The sequence below is a fragment of the Sinocyclocheilus anshuiensis genome, unplaced genomic scaffold (genome assembly GCF_001515605.1).
Source record: "Sinocyclocheilus anshuiensis isolate Anshui unplaced genomic scaffold, SAMN03320099.WGS_v1.1 scaffold480, whole genome shotgun sequence".
Classification (NCBI taxonomy): Eukaryota; Metazoa; Chordata; class Actinopteri; order Cypriniformes; family Cyprinidae; genus Sinocyclocheilus; species Sinocyclocheilus anshuiensis.
In genome coordinates, this window is record NW_015555743.1 from 718,384 (window position 1) to 732,937 (window position 14,554).

At 32.3% G+C, this 14,554-nt stretch overlaps 1 protein-coding gene across 1 annotated transcript in view; it reads right to left on the reverse strand.

Moving 5' to 3' along the window:
* Positions 1 to 1,768: 1,768 nt before the first annotated feature.
* The window catches only part of cndp1 (carnosine dipeptidase 1), a 25,319-nt gene continuing 12,533 nt past the window's right edge, over positions 1,769 to 14,554 (reverse strand). The window contains exons 3-12 of the mRNA XM_016466891.1: positions 11,985 to 12,128; positions 11,714 to 11,876; positions 10,711 to 10,799; positions 10,433 to 10,630; positions 9,141 to 9,225; positions 7,730 to 7,890; positions 5,414 to 5,578; positions 4,123 to 4,264; positions 2,051 to 2,198; positions 1,769 to 1,973 (exon numbers count right to left, since the gene is read on the reverse strand). Coding sequence (XP_016322377.1) covers positions 1,901 to 1,973; positions 2,051 to 2,198; positions 4,123 to 4,264; positions 5,414 to 5,578; positions 7,730 to 7,890; positions 9,141 to 9,225; positions 10,433 to 10,630; positions 10,711 to 10,799; positions 11,714 to 11,876; positions 11,985 to 12,128 — 1,368 coding nt within the window. The 3' untranslated portion in view covers positions 1,769 to 1,900. The remainder of the gene's footprint in view (positions 1,974 to 2,050; positions 2,199 to 4,122; positions 4,265 to 5,413; positions 5,579 to 7,729; positions 7,891 to 9,140; positions 9,226 to 10,432; positions 10,631 to 10,710; positions 10,800 to 11,713; positions 11,877 to 11,984; positions 12,129 to 14,554) is intronic.

Sequence of the window (14,554 nt, forward strand, 5' to 3'; positions counted from 1 at the left end):
GCACTTTTGTACTTTTTTACTTGAAATGTCACTTTTTTCATACTTTTTTTTTTTACTTGAAATGTCACTTTTTTAATACTTTTTTTTTACTTGAAATGTCACTTTTTTGTTTGTGCACTTTTGTACTTTTTTACTTGAAATGTCACTTTTTAGTTTGTGCACTTTTGTACTTTTTTACTTGAAATGTCACTTTTTAGTTTGTGCACTTTTGTACTTTTTTACTTGAAATGTCACTTTTTAGTTTGTGCACTTTTGTACTTTTTTACTTGAAATGTCACTTTTTAGTTTGTGCACTTTTGTACTTTTTTACTTGAAATGTCACTTTTTTGTTTGTGCACTTTTGTACTTTTTTACTTGAAATGTCACTTTTTTCATACTTTTTTTTTTTACTTGAAATGTCACTTTTTTAATACTTTTTTTTTACTTGAAATGTCACTTTTTTGTTTGTGCACTTTTGTACTTTTTTACTTGAAATGTCACTTTTTTGTTTGTGCACTTTTGTACTTTTTTACTTGAAATGTCACTTTTTTGTTTGTGCACTTTTGTACTTTTTTACTTGAAATGTCACTTTTTTGTTTGTGCACTTTTGTACTTTTTTACTTGAAATGTCACTTTTTTGTTTGTGCACTTTTGTACTTTTTTACTTGAAATGTCACTTTTTTGTTTGTGCACTTTTGTACTTTTTTACTTGAAATGTCACTTTTTTGTTTGTGCACTTTTGTACTTTTTTACTTGAAATGTCACTTTTTTGTTTGTGCACTTTTGTACTTTTTTACTTGAAATGTCACTTTTTTCATACTTTTTTTTTTTACTTGAAATGTCACTTTTTTCATACTTTTTTTTTTTACTTGAAATGTCACTTTTTTCATACTTTTTTTTTTTACTTGAAATGTCACTTTTTTCATACTTTTTTTTTTTACTTGAAATGTCACTTTTTTCATACTTTTTTTTTTTACTTGAAATGTCACTTTTTTCATACTTTTTTTTTTTACTTGAAATGTCACTTTTTTCATACTTTTTTTTTTTACTTGAAATGTCACTTTTTTCATACTTTTTTTTTTTACTTGAAATGTCACTTTTTTCATACTTTTTTTTTTTACTTGAAATGTCACTTTTTTCATACTTTTTTTTTTTACTTAATAATAATAATAAATGTTTATTGAGCAGCAAATCAGCATATTAGAGTGATTTCTAAAGGACCATGTGACTGGAGTAATGATGCAGCTTTGAAATCACAGGAATAAATGACATTTTAAAATATATTAAAATAGAATAGTTATTTTAAACAGTAAAAATATTTCACAATATTACTGTTTTGCTGTATTTTGGATCAAATAAATGCAGGCTTGGTGAGCAGAAGAGACTTCTTTAATAAACATTACTGTTACTTTTGAACTGGTAGTGTATATTATTATACTTATTAATTTTATATACATTATTTAATTACATGTATGTAATCATGCTGTGTTATATTCACCTTGCAACGCAGCATAAATAATAAAAAAATGTTGAATTGCATTATTTTAAAAACGTGTCAAACCGTGCACTTCAAATGATTTAATTCACACCGATTACAATAAAGATAATGTTTTTATGAGAATATGATTTGAACCTTTATGACTATGATGGAATATCTGGCAACCTTAAAACGTTCTCAAGGCATTTCCTGTTTTAGCAGAACGCACAATTACATAATACAAGTCACTAGACATAACCAAGTGAATAAATGCAGCCTCATAAGTTAATGCAAATAAAACCACTGCGCATGCATTGCAAAACACTTGTTTAATTTGTTCCAGCATCATTAATCTGTCAAAATATGCATCAGCACAGAGAAATATATTTGTTAGTAGTAATGGAGAGATGTGTTTGTTCCGGAGAACAGCAGAAGATCTTCACATCAGTACTTCTTGATCTGAGACACTTCATGTAGGTAGGCGATGAACAGCTTGGTTCCCTCCATGTAGTTGTATCTGAAAAATAAGACATGAAGCAGTGAATGAATGTGCATGAAGAGAAGCTCTCCAACAGACTCAGAAGCTCCAGGGACCTGCTGATCTTCTCGTTCTGTGAATGCAGGCCGTCGTCGAAGCCTCCGATGGGCAGCATGATGATGCTCTTGCCTGTGACGTCCTGGAAGGTTCTGGCGATGGGAATCGTGCCTCCCTCACGGATCAGGTCCGGCTCCACAGCAAACACTACGAGACACAGGTGATGCTCTACGTCTTATTCAGATGCACTACTGCTCTTATGAATCCTGCTTACAGAAGTATTTTTCAAAGCAGAAAACAAAAAGCTAGAATCCACACAAGCTCAAAGCATAAGATCCATTGAGAAACAACATTTTTTACTTTAGAATTTCATGGCCTTGCCATTGAGGAACAACATTTTGGCAACTAGCTGAAATAAGTAATTTCAAAATAAAACTTATAATTTATTTTATTTTAGTTAATGTTTATTTCAAGTAACCTTTCTTTTACTTGTATTTTTTGTGCACTTTTGTACTTTTTTTACTTGAAATTTCACTTTTTTGTTTGTGCACTTTTGTACTTTTTTACTTGAAATGTCACTTTTGTAATATTTTTTTTTACTTGAAATGTCACTTTTTTGTTTGTGCACTTTTTTACTTTTTTACTTGAAATGTCACTTTTTTGTTTGTGCGCTTTTGTACTTTTTTACTTGAAATGTCACTTTTGTAATATTTTTTTTTACTTGAAATGTCACTTTTTTGTTTGTGCACTTTTGTACTTTTTTACTTGAAATGTCACTTTTTTATTTGTGCACTTTTGTACTTTTTTATTTGAAATGCCACTTTTTTGTTTGTGCACTTTTGTACTTTTTTACTTGAAATGTCACTTTTTAGTTTGTGCACTTTTGTACTTTTTTACTTGAAATGTCACTTTTTTCATACTTTTTTTTTTTACTTGAAATGTCACTTTTTTAATACTTTTTTTTTACTTGAAATGTCACTTTTTTGTTTGTGCACTTTTGTACTTTGTCACTTTATATGAAAATCTTAAGTGAAAAAGTTTATTATTAATATTTTTAAGATTATTATAGTTAACTAAAACTTTAAACCATTAAAAGCATTTTTATTACTTGAAATAAAATAAACATTAACTGAAATAATTGTATTAATATTATTTACTATTTATTGTTGCAGCTAGTTGCCAATTTCTCATTTTAATTTATTTTATTTTCCCAATTAACTTGATGTACTAAAACAACTGAAACTACAATACAAATTTATAAAATTAATGTAGACGTACATAAAAATATAGTTTATTCCAGAAACATTGTTCTAGAAAACATTTCTCATTTTTGTTTAGTTTAACATCTAGTGCTAAAATAACTAAACTAAATAAACTATAACTAATAAATAAACATTAATGAAAAAAACTAAATGGAATAAAAAAACTAATAAAAATGACAAAAAAATGCAATAAAATGACAAAAAACTCATTCAAAATATTAATAAAAATGGTATTTTTGCCGGTCCAGAAGGGGGTTTTCCCATGCATTTTTTCTCGATATGGAACTTGGTTTGTTTAAAAGAAAAAAGATTATTAAACAAGTTCTAAATTGCTTAAAAAATCAGAACAAAAGACAAGAATTAAAGAACTTAAAGGGGCCATATGATGCTTTTTTAAAGATCATTATTTTGTGTATTTGGTGTAACAGAATATGTTGACATGCTTTAATGTTCAAAAAACACATTATTTTTCAAATACTGTACATTATTGTAGGTCCTCTATGCCCCGCCTCTCTCAAACGCTTCGTTTTCTACAAAGTCCCTCCTTTCGACAAGCGCAGTCTGCTCTGATTGGCCAGCTGACCCAGTGCATTGTGATTGGCCGAACACCGCAAGCACTCGTCGGAAATGTAACGCCCCTTACCATAATCGCGAGCTTCATCTTTCAAAATAAATGTAAAGACAGAGCCCGAAAGAGGAACAGAGTGGCGTGACAGACACAGTGATAAAGCTGGTATGTGTTTGCAGTGCACAAGCCGCGGTTAAGACAGCTGACTCTACTGTGATGTGACCCTGTCTCATCATATGACCCCTTTAATAGAGAAAAACGTGTGAGACTGGGATTCGGAGCAGAAGTGAAGTGTGTGGACCTCTCTTGACCGCTGCTTTTCCGGCTTCATACAGCGGATGTTTGGGATCGGCCAGCCAAGGTTTGGCTCCGATGACCATCGTGACGTTGAGTTTGTTGGGACTCTTGCGTTTCGCAAACACAGAGTGTAAATAATCAGTCACCTAAGGGTTAAAAAGCACCGGTTATAACGTGAGCAGTCATTTCTACCAGGGATAGGCGATATGGACTTTAAAATATATCACGGTATTTCTGGTATTTATTGCGATAACGATATCAATGACGATAATTCAGGGAATCCTGTTTCTTTAGAGAAAAGTATTATCTTTCCTAATTTTACCCAAAATAGGGTGTTGTGAGCATTAATGAGTAAACAGGTAATGTAAAGACTGTTTAATTCATACTGGAACCATTCCAGTTCTTGCACAGAAACTCCACATATCCATAGCAGAAGCATAAGGGCGCTCTTGCGCAGAAACTCCACATGCATCACAGAAGTTATAGCACTGACGACACTCCATGAAATCAGTAATATGGACAAAGGCGTCCAGTTATCGCTGAATAAAACACTAAACGGAGATAGAGAAATTTTAACTGATGAAACAAGAAGACAATAAACATACGATCGCACAAAATATATGGTTTATCTGTGTTCTTCAAGCAATCTTGGGTATTTTTTATATGGAAAGTATATTTATAATGCAATGCTAATTGACATAGCCTTTATCACTGTATATAATACTATCATTCTGTAATATGAAACCACGTCTGGTCACAAAAGAAGTTATTTCAAACACATGTTATGAAGTTAATTTGGAGAAAAAGCATGTCAATAAATGATATCTTTGTTTGTAAACAGGCTCATACACAAGCAAAACTGTATCGCACACATGCTACTGTAGTATATTTATTCATCGCCTGATTTTTTGTGCACTGTACAGCCCTAACCAAACCAGTTCCAGATTGTAGAAGGAGCTCCTCATTTAGAGATATACCGTAGTCAACATTTGAAGTGGATCAAAATCTTTCATCAAAGTTGTCCTAAAAACTAATATGCGTTCTTGTCTTAGGACAACTTTGATGAACTTTTGTGATCCACTTCAAATGCTGACTACTGTATTCCTACTCAATTTCACGTCCGCCTTCCGTGATGTCGCTCCACACTGTCGCACACAAAAATATGTCAACAACTAGACTTTATCGTTATTATCGCGGGATGACCAATTCTTATCGTGGGGAGAATTTTTACCGGTATATCGCAAATGATAATATATCGCCCATCCCTAATTTCTACACATTAAAATGAGCTTCACCTGTTTTTCCACCACGGCTGGATCCATGTTAGGAACCTGGCGGATGGAGAACTTGGCGATGACTTTGGCCGGGATGACCGTCTTGGTGCCTGGCGAGGAGAAAGCGCCCTCGATGCCGTGGATCGACACGGTCGGGTGACGCCAGCGATGGGCGAGAAGATCCACCTGATGGAGCCAAGAAGGTGAAAAACATGTATTTCCATGGGTTTCCTTGCATAAAGCTTAAATGATGAATAAGTGAGGAACTATTCCTTAAAAACTGGCATCTTTTTCCTTGCATTTTTACTGTACTTGCTATACTATTGCTGGCAAAGAGCTTTTTAGACTAATATCTGCTGTTAAAAATAAAGGTGCTTCACGATGTCATAGAACAACCTTTTTTGTCTAAATGATTCCATAAAGAACCTTTAACATCTGAAGAACCTTTCTGTTTCACTAAATCTTCTTTGTGGCGAAAGAAGGTTCTTCAGATTCTAAAAAGCTAAGAAAGAGATGTTCTTTGACTGAATGCTTCTTTGTGGAACCAGAAATGGTTCTTCTGTGGCATCGCTGTGAAGAACCTTTTAAGCACCTTTATTTTTAAGAGTACTTGTGGAAAAAATTAACACGTCTGAGAAATGTTCATGTTATTTCAGTTTTGGCGATAAAAAGACATTTAAACCAAAGTCTAAACTAAATACTTGCAATTGAAGCAAATAAGTTACAGACAGAGTTATAATTAACTAATATTAAAACCATAAAAGATGTTACTTGAAATAAAATAAACTTTAATTGAAATAAAATCAAATATAAAAAATATTTTTTTTACTTATTTTATTTTATTTCATTTCATTCAATTCAATTCAAGTTTATTTGTATAGCACTTTTCACAATACCAATCGTTGCAAAGCAGCTTTACAGAAAATATTACATTTCTACATTGTATTTAGGAGTAGGTTATTAGTGGTGGCTATGGTAGAAATGTACAGTAATAATGTTGCGATTAAACTTTGCGATAAAGCAAAATTTGGTAGTTTTATATGTTATTCCAGGGTTAGCATTGCTGTTGACAAGACAGCATTTCTCATTTTTGTTTAGTTTAACTTTTAGTACTAAAATAACAAACTATAACCATAAAAAAAAATTATTATTTGAAGAAAAAACTTTAACTGAAAAGTCATTTAGTTATCGTTAAGTATTAAAACAACTAAAACTAAAACCATAAAAAACATTTTTGTTACTTGAAATAAAATAAACATTAACTGAGATAAAATAAATAATTAAACAAACGTAAATTTATTTTATTTTGAGCTATAGTCATCAAGGCAACATTTATCAGTTTTGTTTAGTTTAACATTTAGCACTAAATAACTAAAACAAAAGCCTTAAAAAACATTTTGGTTACTTCAAATAAAAAAAATTAAAATAAAATAAATAAAAAAAAATTAAACATTTTATTTCAGCTAATTGTCAAAGCTACATTTCTCATTTTTGTTTAGATTAACTTTTACAGTAAAATAAACTGAAACCATAAAGAAAAAAAACTTTAATTGAAATAAAATATAACAAAGTTAATCTTATTTTACGTCAGCTAGTCATTTACTTTAATGCTTAGTACTAAATAAAGCTAGACTCGACTCGACTTTACTAAAATAACAAACTAAACCATAAAAAAATGTATAAATGAACTGAATAAAAAATTAAATATAAAACAACTTGTCTTATTTCAGCTAGCTCAGCAGCATTTCTCATTTTCGTCTAGTTTAACATTCAGTCCTAAAATAACTAAAACTAAAACAGAAAAACATTTTTTTTAACTTCAGATAAAATAAAAGCATGTCAGCCTGATGGGAGTGAAGAATTAAGAAAATACATGAATTACCATAAATTTCTAAATAATATAAAGCAGGTTTTCCTCTCTCGTACACTCTAAAACAAATCTGTAAAAATAGGGCTGTATAATTTGAAGGGATTTTTCCGTATTTATTTTTATAGGTGTTTTACCAGTATTTTTAATTTCATACTTCATTGCATTGTGTTTTAGAGTTAACAGAAATGTACGTAAAATTAATGGATAATGTCTTGTGTAATGAGCTGCCAGAACTTTTTCTGTTATTTTACAGATATTTTTTTTTACAATGTATGACTCCAGAACTGTTTATTAAAGGGGTCATATGATGCTGCTAAAAAGAACATTATTTTGTGTATTTGGTGTAATGAAATGTGTTTATGCGGTTTAAAGTAAAAAACACATTATTTTCCACATACTGTACATTATTGTTTCTCCTCTAAAAATTGAAATTGCATCATATGACCCCTTTAAGTTGTGTTTCTTGCCTTGTTGCTGTACATGAGTTGGCTCAGGCCGATCTCGCTCTTGTAGCTCTCCAGGTCAAACTCGATGTCTTGGTACATCTTCCACTCCTCGTCAGACAGATGCGCGACCGCTTCTCTAACGCCGGGGATCAGGATCTTCCCGCTGGGGCTGATGAGTTTGTCTGAGGAACAAAACTAATGCTTTTCATATGACATCTGGAACAGTAAAGAGTCGACCGGTTTAACCCCTGTCCTTATGGACATTTTTGTCTTTTTCAGGTTTTTTTTTTTTTTGATAGTTTTGCCTGTGTTAATGCCAACTGTATACATTTTGGCACAAGTGTGTATTTTTATTGTAATTTTAATATTTCACCTTAATTTCCTTTAATAAATCTATTTTACACTAGGTACAAAAAATAGTTCCTTTAAGAACAAAAATGTCCTCATTGGGGCCTTTCGCACCGCTTTAGTTCCAGAACTAAATGTACAGTACTAAAGTACTGGGACGATTTTGCGGGAACTATTTCCCAGTACCAAACAAAGAACAACATTATCAACAGGAGGATGGAGGACGCTGTGATCAGAGCTGTTTTTGTTGTGTCTCGCGGGTTTCACAACAATGGACATGGAAAGTCGACGTATACGTAAAGCGATTGAAAGAACGGAAAGCAGGACTAAGAATCTCCAACGACAACTGGCAGAAAAAGTGGGTAGTTCCACAATTAGTTCTGGTACTACGAAAAGTTCCCCCGGTGCGAAAGGCTCTATTGAAACCCATTAAAACAGCAGTTTTTAATCCCAGGGCTGTTTAACTATAAAATGATGCAGTCTTTGTTCATAGGCTTTCATTCTGTTGGCAAGGCTTCAAAATTAAAATTTGTAAAAATTTTACCAGATGGTGCCATTTTCTCAGGTTCGGCCTATAAAGCAAATACTCACATTTGTCCTGTTTTCTGCTTTTACTGTATTATAGAGCCAGTGTGTCCTAAAAAAATCGTGTGTGTGCACCTGTAATGTTTGAGAGAGAGAAATTATACTGTACACCACTGTGTTCACCAGCGGAGCTTTGCTGGAATCCAATGGGAAAAGTTTGGTGCTGCACCCAAACAAAGTCTTACTAAAAGCTCATTTTTAAAGATATCAACCTCAAATTTGGAACACAACTTTTTAGCAATTTTTGTGTTCAACATGCTTTAGAAAATATATATTTTATATAAAAATTGCTCATAAATCATTTTCATAAACTTAAACCTCTATAACTTTCTTGGTTTAAATAATCAACAATAATCTGTCAAGGGTCTTCTTTAAAATGAGACCAAACGTAAGTCTGTACTCCCAAGCTTCACATTTTTAGGACAGTTTTTGGACATGGACATTTTTGCTGTCTATGAACCCATGTGTAACTTTATTAATTGACGCAGAAGGTCCGCACCTAAGATGCCGATCAGGTCCGTCATCGGCTCCATTACTGTTCCTCCATAAACCCCAGAGTGCAAATCCTTCTTGGGTCCCTCGACCTGCGTCATCACGAGAGAAACACGGTGTGTGAAGAGCACTGCTGCTCATCTAAACCCAAAAGCACTTCTCAGATCATGAAGTGAATTACACGGGTTACACTCTTAACAACTCTCTTGACACTCCACAAGCTTCGTGCATTATGTTGCAAGTCAGTTTAACCCACATTGAGTTTTGAGTTGTCGGAAGTAATTGTTAACCTGTCAATCTGACCCGCATATTTCATGGTTAAAGGCAGCTGAACTGAACCAATTTGTATGTATTTTGTCATGCCAGTTTCCCAGCTAAACTCTGAGAGTTATTACATTTACATTTATGCATTTAGCAGATGCTTTTATCCAATGAAATTTACACAGCATTGATTGTGTTCATTTTTATCCATTCATTCATGTTAATTTCACTGGAAATCGAACCAGTGTTGCAGTATTTTAGTATAACTGAATTAATATTACAGTTTTTTAAAAATGTTTTGAATCATTTTTTTTCTATTTTAATTTTATTTTAATAAGTTTTAAGAATTTTGTTGTATATATATATTTTTTTTTTCGTAGTATGTACAGTATATATATCTAGTGTAGTTTTTATTAATTTATATTATATTATTTTATTTCATTTTTGTTTATTTTAGTACATCATATTATACTTAATTAAAATAATTTAATAATTTTTATTTCAGGCACATGTTTTGTATTTTATTTCAGGTAATGAAATTTATTTATTTACTTATTAATTATTGTTTGTTTTAAATTTAGTTTCAATTTCTTTAGTTTTAGTTAACTATAGTTACCTTGAATCGAACCCATGGTCTTGGCATTGTGCTTCAGGAAATCACACAGAATCAATGCTTTTCCACACTTCTTGTTAAAATGAAAAAGAAAAAAAAAAGTTACAAAATAACAAATAATATACATAATTGTTTTTTTTTTAAATCCATTAAATCCATTTTTAAAAATCATATGTATTTTATTTTTTTATTTATTTTTTGTAATGTTTTATTTATAAAACTGGTTTATTGATTTTACCTGTTTTTTGAAAAATAATTCATCGTGTGATTTTTGTCGAATTGTAAAGAATCTAATTAGGGTCCATCTGACCTGCAACATAACGATCTCACCCAGATTTTTACCATAATACAAGGCTCATGCACATGTATAACATAACGTTTGCTGTAATAAAACTAAATGCATCTGAATGGTTTGATCTCTGGACCTTGGCGAAGAAGTAGCAGTTCCCTCTGGTTCCGTACGTCAGCGCCGGACGTCTGCTGAGCCAAACGCAGTCAGAGATGATGATATAATCCACATCTGAGAAGAACGAGTCTTTCTGAGCCACAATCATGTCGTCCAGGCCGTTAGAGCCGGTCTCCTCCATTCCCTCAATGATGAATTTAACGTTCACCGGCAGATCCTGTAGGAAACACAGGCAAACCCTGAACAGAAACTCAGTATGAAACCCGTTGCATTTCTTTTGATTTCGTCATGTCTTACGATGTTCAGGGCTTTGTAGACCTCCACTGTATGGATCCAGGCCAACACCGGCGCTTTATTATCAGATGCTCCTCTTCCATAGAGATTGCCTACAAATAAAATACTCATATTATCATCTGATTTTCCTACAGGACAGAAACTCAACTGTTAGACAGTTTTTCACTGCTGGGTAAAAAGCTCTTTGGGCAAACATCTGCTGTTACTGACAGACTTGTGGCAAAATTGAAAGTGATTGTTTATGATATTTCAGTTTTGAAAATTAATAGACAAAGTCTAAGCTAAAAACATGCAAATAAAGGAACTAAGTTACAGGCAAAACTAAAAGCATTAAATAAATTCATAAAAATAAAATAAACATTAACTGAAATAAAATAATATATTTAAAAAATGTAACTTATTTATTTCAGCTAGTCGTCAATGCAACACTTCTCATTTTCAAATTTTAACGTTTAGCACTAAAATAACAAACATTTTTGTTACTTGAAACAAAATGAAACTTTAAGTGAAATAAATTATTAAAAAATTAAACATGTTATATTTCAGCTAGTCATAAGGACACCATTTCTCCTTTTCATTTAGTTTAATATTCGGCACTAAAATAACAAAACATAAAGCCATAAAAAATGTGTTACTTGAAATTAAATAAATGTTAACTGAAATAAAAAATGTAAAAATATAAATCAAATATAATAAAATAAAAATACTACTAATAAAAATATATTAAATTTGACTTGGAGTACTAAAATAACTAAAAAGATAAAAAATATAATATAAAATATAATAAAGTACATGAAATATAAAAGATAAAAATTAATTAAAAACTGTATAGACATATTTAGTTTCATATTGCATGTAGACAAAAAAGCTAATAAGTAACAAAAACTCAACAAAATGACTAAAAATGAAAGTGAAAACGGAAAATATAAAAAGAAAGTTAAATTAAAATATTAACAAAACTATTTTAGTATCTCATAATACTGCAATGGGACAGGTTCAGGGTTACCGTCGATATCTGTGAGCTCGTAAGGGTCTGTTGCCCATCCGTCCTCTTTCTTGGCCGGCTGGACATCCACGTGACCGTAAACACAGACGGTGCGTTTGCTGGGATCTTCACCGAACCGAGCTGTGACCACTTTGGGCAGAGCGATGCTGCTTCCATTGGGCAGCTGTACGAGAGACGGACACCACGGTTAATATTGTTCGATGTCAGTAGTTTAATAGTGAAGCTGTTCTAATCAAAGGTTACAGCTAGTAAGAAAAGCTCATTATCTGACCGCCTGCGTCCCGACGTCCACCATCTCCACGCTTCCTCCAACGAGTCTGAGTTTCTCTGCCGTCATGTCCATCATTCTGTGTAGGTCGGATCGCTTCGTAACATCGCTGGAGTCGCTCTCCACAGCGATCCACTGTCTCAGAGTCTGAAACAGACAGAATATACAGGCCAGGGTTCAGCAGAACTGAGAGTTACAGAACCGGCGTCAATCTGAACTCAGTCTGAACGGGAACGACAGGACTGAATGAATATTAACGCAATAATCTGTTTCCTCGTTTTAGTAAATCATGGGCACATTGTACTAGTTTGTTCCCTTGTTTTATTACTTTGAATTTACTACTACTTACTAGTTACTTTTATTACTCTAAAACAAGGGAATGATTTACTAAAATTAGGGAATGATTTACTAAATTAAGGGAACAATTTACTAAAATTAGGAAACGATTTATGCCGAGTTCACACTGCATGGTTTTCAAAGACGTCGCATCACTGTTGGTTTCACACTGAAGACTATCTGGGGTAGCATTCAGTTGCTGCTGTGTTCACACTGCACGATGGATCGGCGACAGGAGGTTACACACTGCATGACTTTACAATAGGAAGAATTGCCGACAGCTCTGTCTGGGGCAGGGTTGCCAGGTTTTCGCTACAAAACCCGCCCAATTACTACTCAAAACTAGCCTGAAAATAGCCCAATTGCTTTCGAAGGGGTCCCCCAGTAAAAATCGTGTTTGGGGGTAAAATACAAATTTTTTTGGCGGGGTTCTCCTGGTACAATTCACATTCCAGGGCCTAAATATCACGTTATTGGGGTTGCTTCAACCTGCTGACATGAAAAACAACCGGTGGCAATCGTGCATTTGGCAACACTGGTCCGCAAACTACGTTTCATTTAACTCCTCCCCAAACTACCCACTGCCGTGTATCGTGCTCTCTCATTGGCTGTAGGTCATCGCCAATGTGTTTTTCAGTCAGAACTCGTGCTAAAATCATGCAGTGTGAACTCGGCATTACTAAAACAAGGGAACAATTTACTAAAATCAGGAAACGATTTACTAAAACAAGGGAACGATTTACTAAAATTAGGAAACAATTTACTAAAACGAGGGAACGATTTATTAAAACTAGGAAAATGTACTAAAACAAGGGAACGATTTATAAAAATTAGGAAAATTTACTGAAACGAGGGATCGATTTACTAAAATTAGGAAACGATTTACTAAAACAAGGGAACGATTTATTCAAATTAGGAAAATGTACTAAAACGAGGGAACGATTTAATAAAATTAGGAAACGATTTACTAAAACAAGGGAATGATTTATTAAAATGAGGAAAATTTACTAAAACGAGGGAACGATTTAATAAAATTAGGAAACGATTTACTAAAACAAGGGAACGATTTATTAAAATGAGGAAAATTTACTAAAACGAGGGAACGATTTAATAAAATTAGGAAACGATTTACTAAAACAAGGGAATGATTTATTAAAATGAGGAAAATTTACTAAAACGAGGGAACGATTTAATAAAATTAGGAAACGATTTACTAAAACAAGGGAATGATTTATTAAAATGAGGAAAATTTACTAAAACGAGGGAACGATTTACTAAAATTAGGAAATGATTTACTAAAACGAGGGAATGATTTATTAAAATTAGGAAAATGTACTAAAACGAGGGAACGATTTCATAAAATTAGGAAATGATTTAGTAAAACAAGGGAACGATTTATTAAAATTAGGAAAATTTACTAAAATGAGGGAACGATTTAATAAAATTAGGAAACGATTTACTAAAACAAGGGAACGATTTACTAAAATTAGGAAACGATTTACTAAAATGAGGGAATGATTTACTAAAACTAGGAAATGATTTACTAAAATGAGGGAACGATTTACTAAAATTAGGAAACGATTTACTAAAACTAGGTAACGATTTACTAAAACGAGGGAACGATTTACTAAAACTAGGAAACGATTTACTAAAACTAGGAAACGATTTACTAAAATTAGGAAACGATTTACTAAAACAAGGGAACGATTTATTAAAATTAGGAAAATTTACTAAAACAATGGAACGATTTACTAAAATTAGGAAAATTTACTAAAACAAGGTAACAATTGACTAAAATTAGGAAACGATTTACTAAAACGAGGGAACAATTTATTAAAATTAGGAAAATGTACTAAAACGTGGGAATGATTTACTAAAACTAGGAAACGATTTACTAAAACGAGGGAACGATTTATAAAAATTAGGAAACAATTGACTAAAACGAGGGAACGATTTACTAAAACGAGGGAATGATTTACTAAAACTAGGAAACGATTTACTAAAACGAGGGAACGATTTATAAAAATTAGGAAACAATTGACTAAAACGAGGGAACGATTTACTAAAACGAGGGAATGATTTACTAAAACTAGGAAACGATTTACTAAAACGAGGGAACGATTTACTAAAATTAGGAAACGATTTACTAAAAGGAGGGAACGATTTACTAAAATTAGGAAACGATTTACTAAAAGGAGGGAACGATTTACTAAAATTAGGAAACGATTTACTAAAAC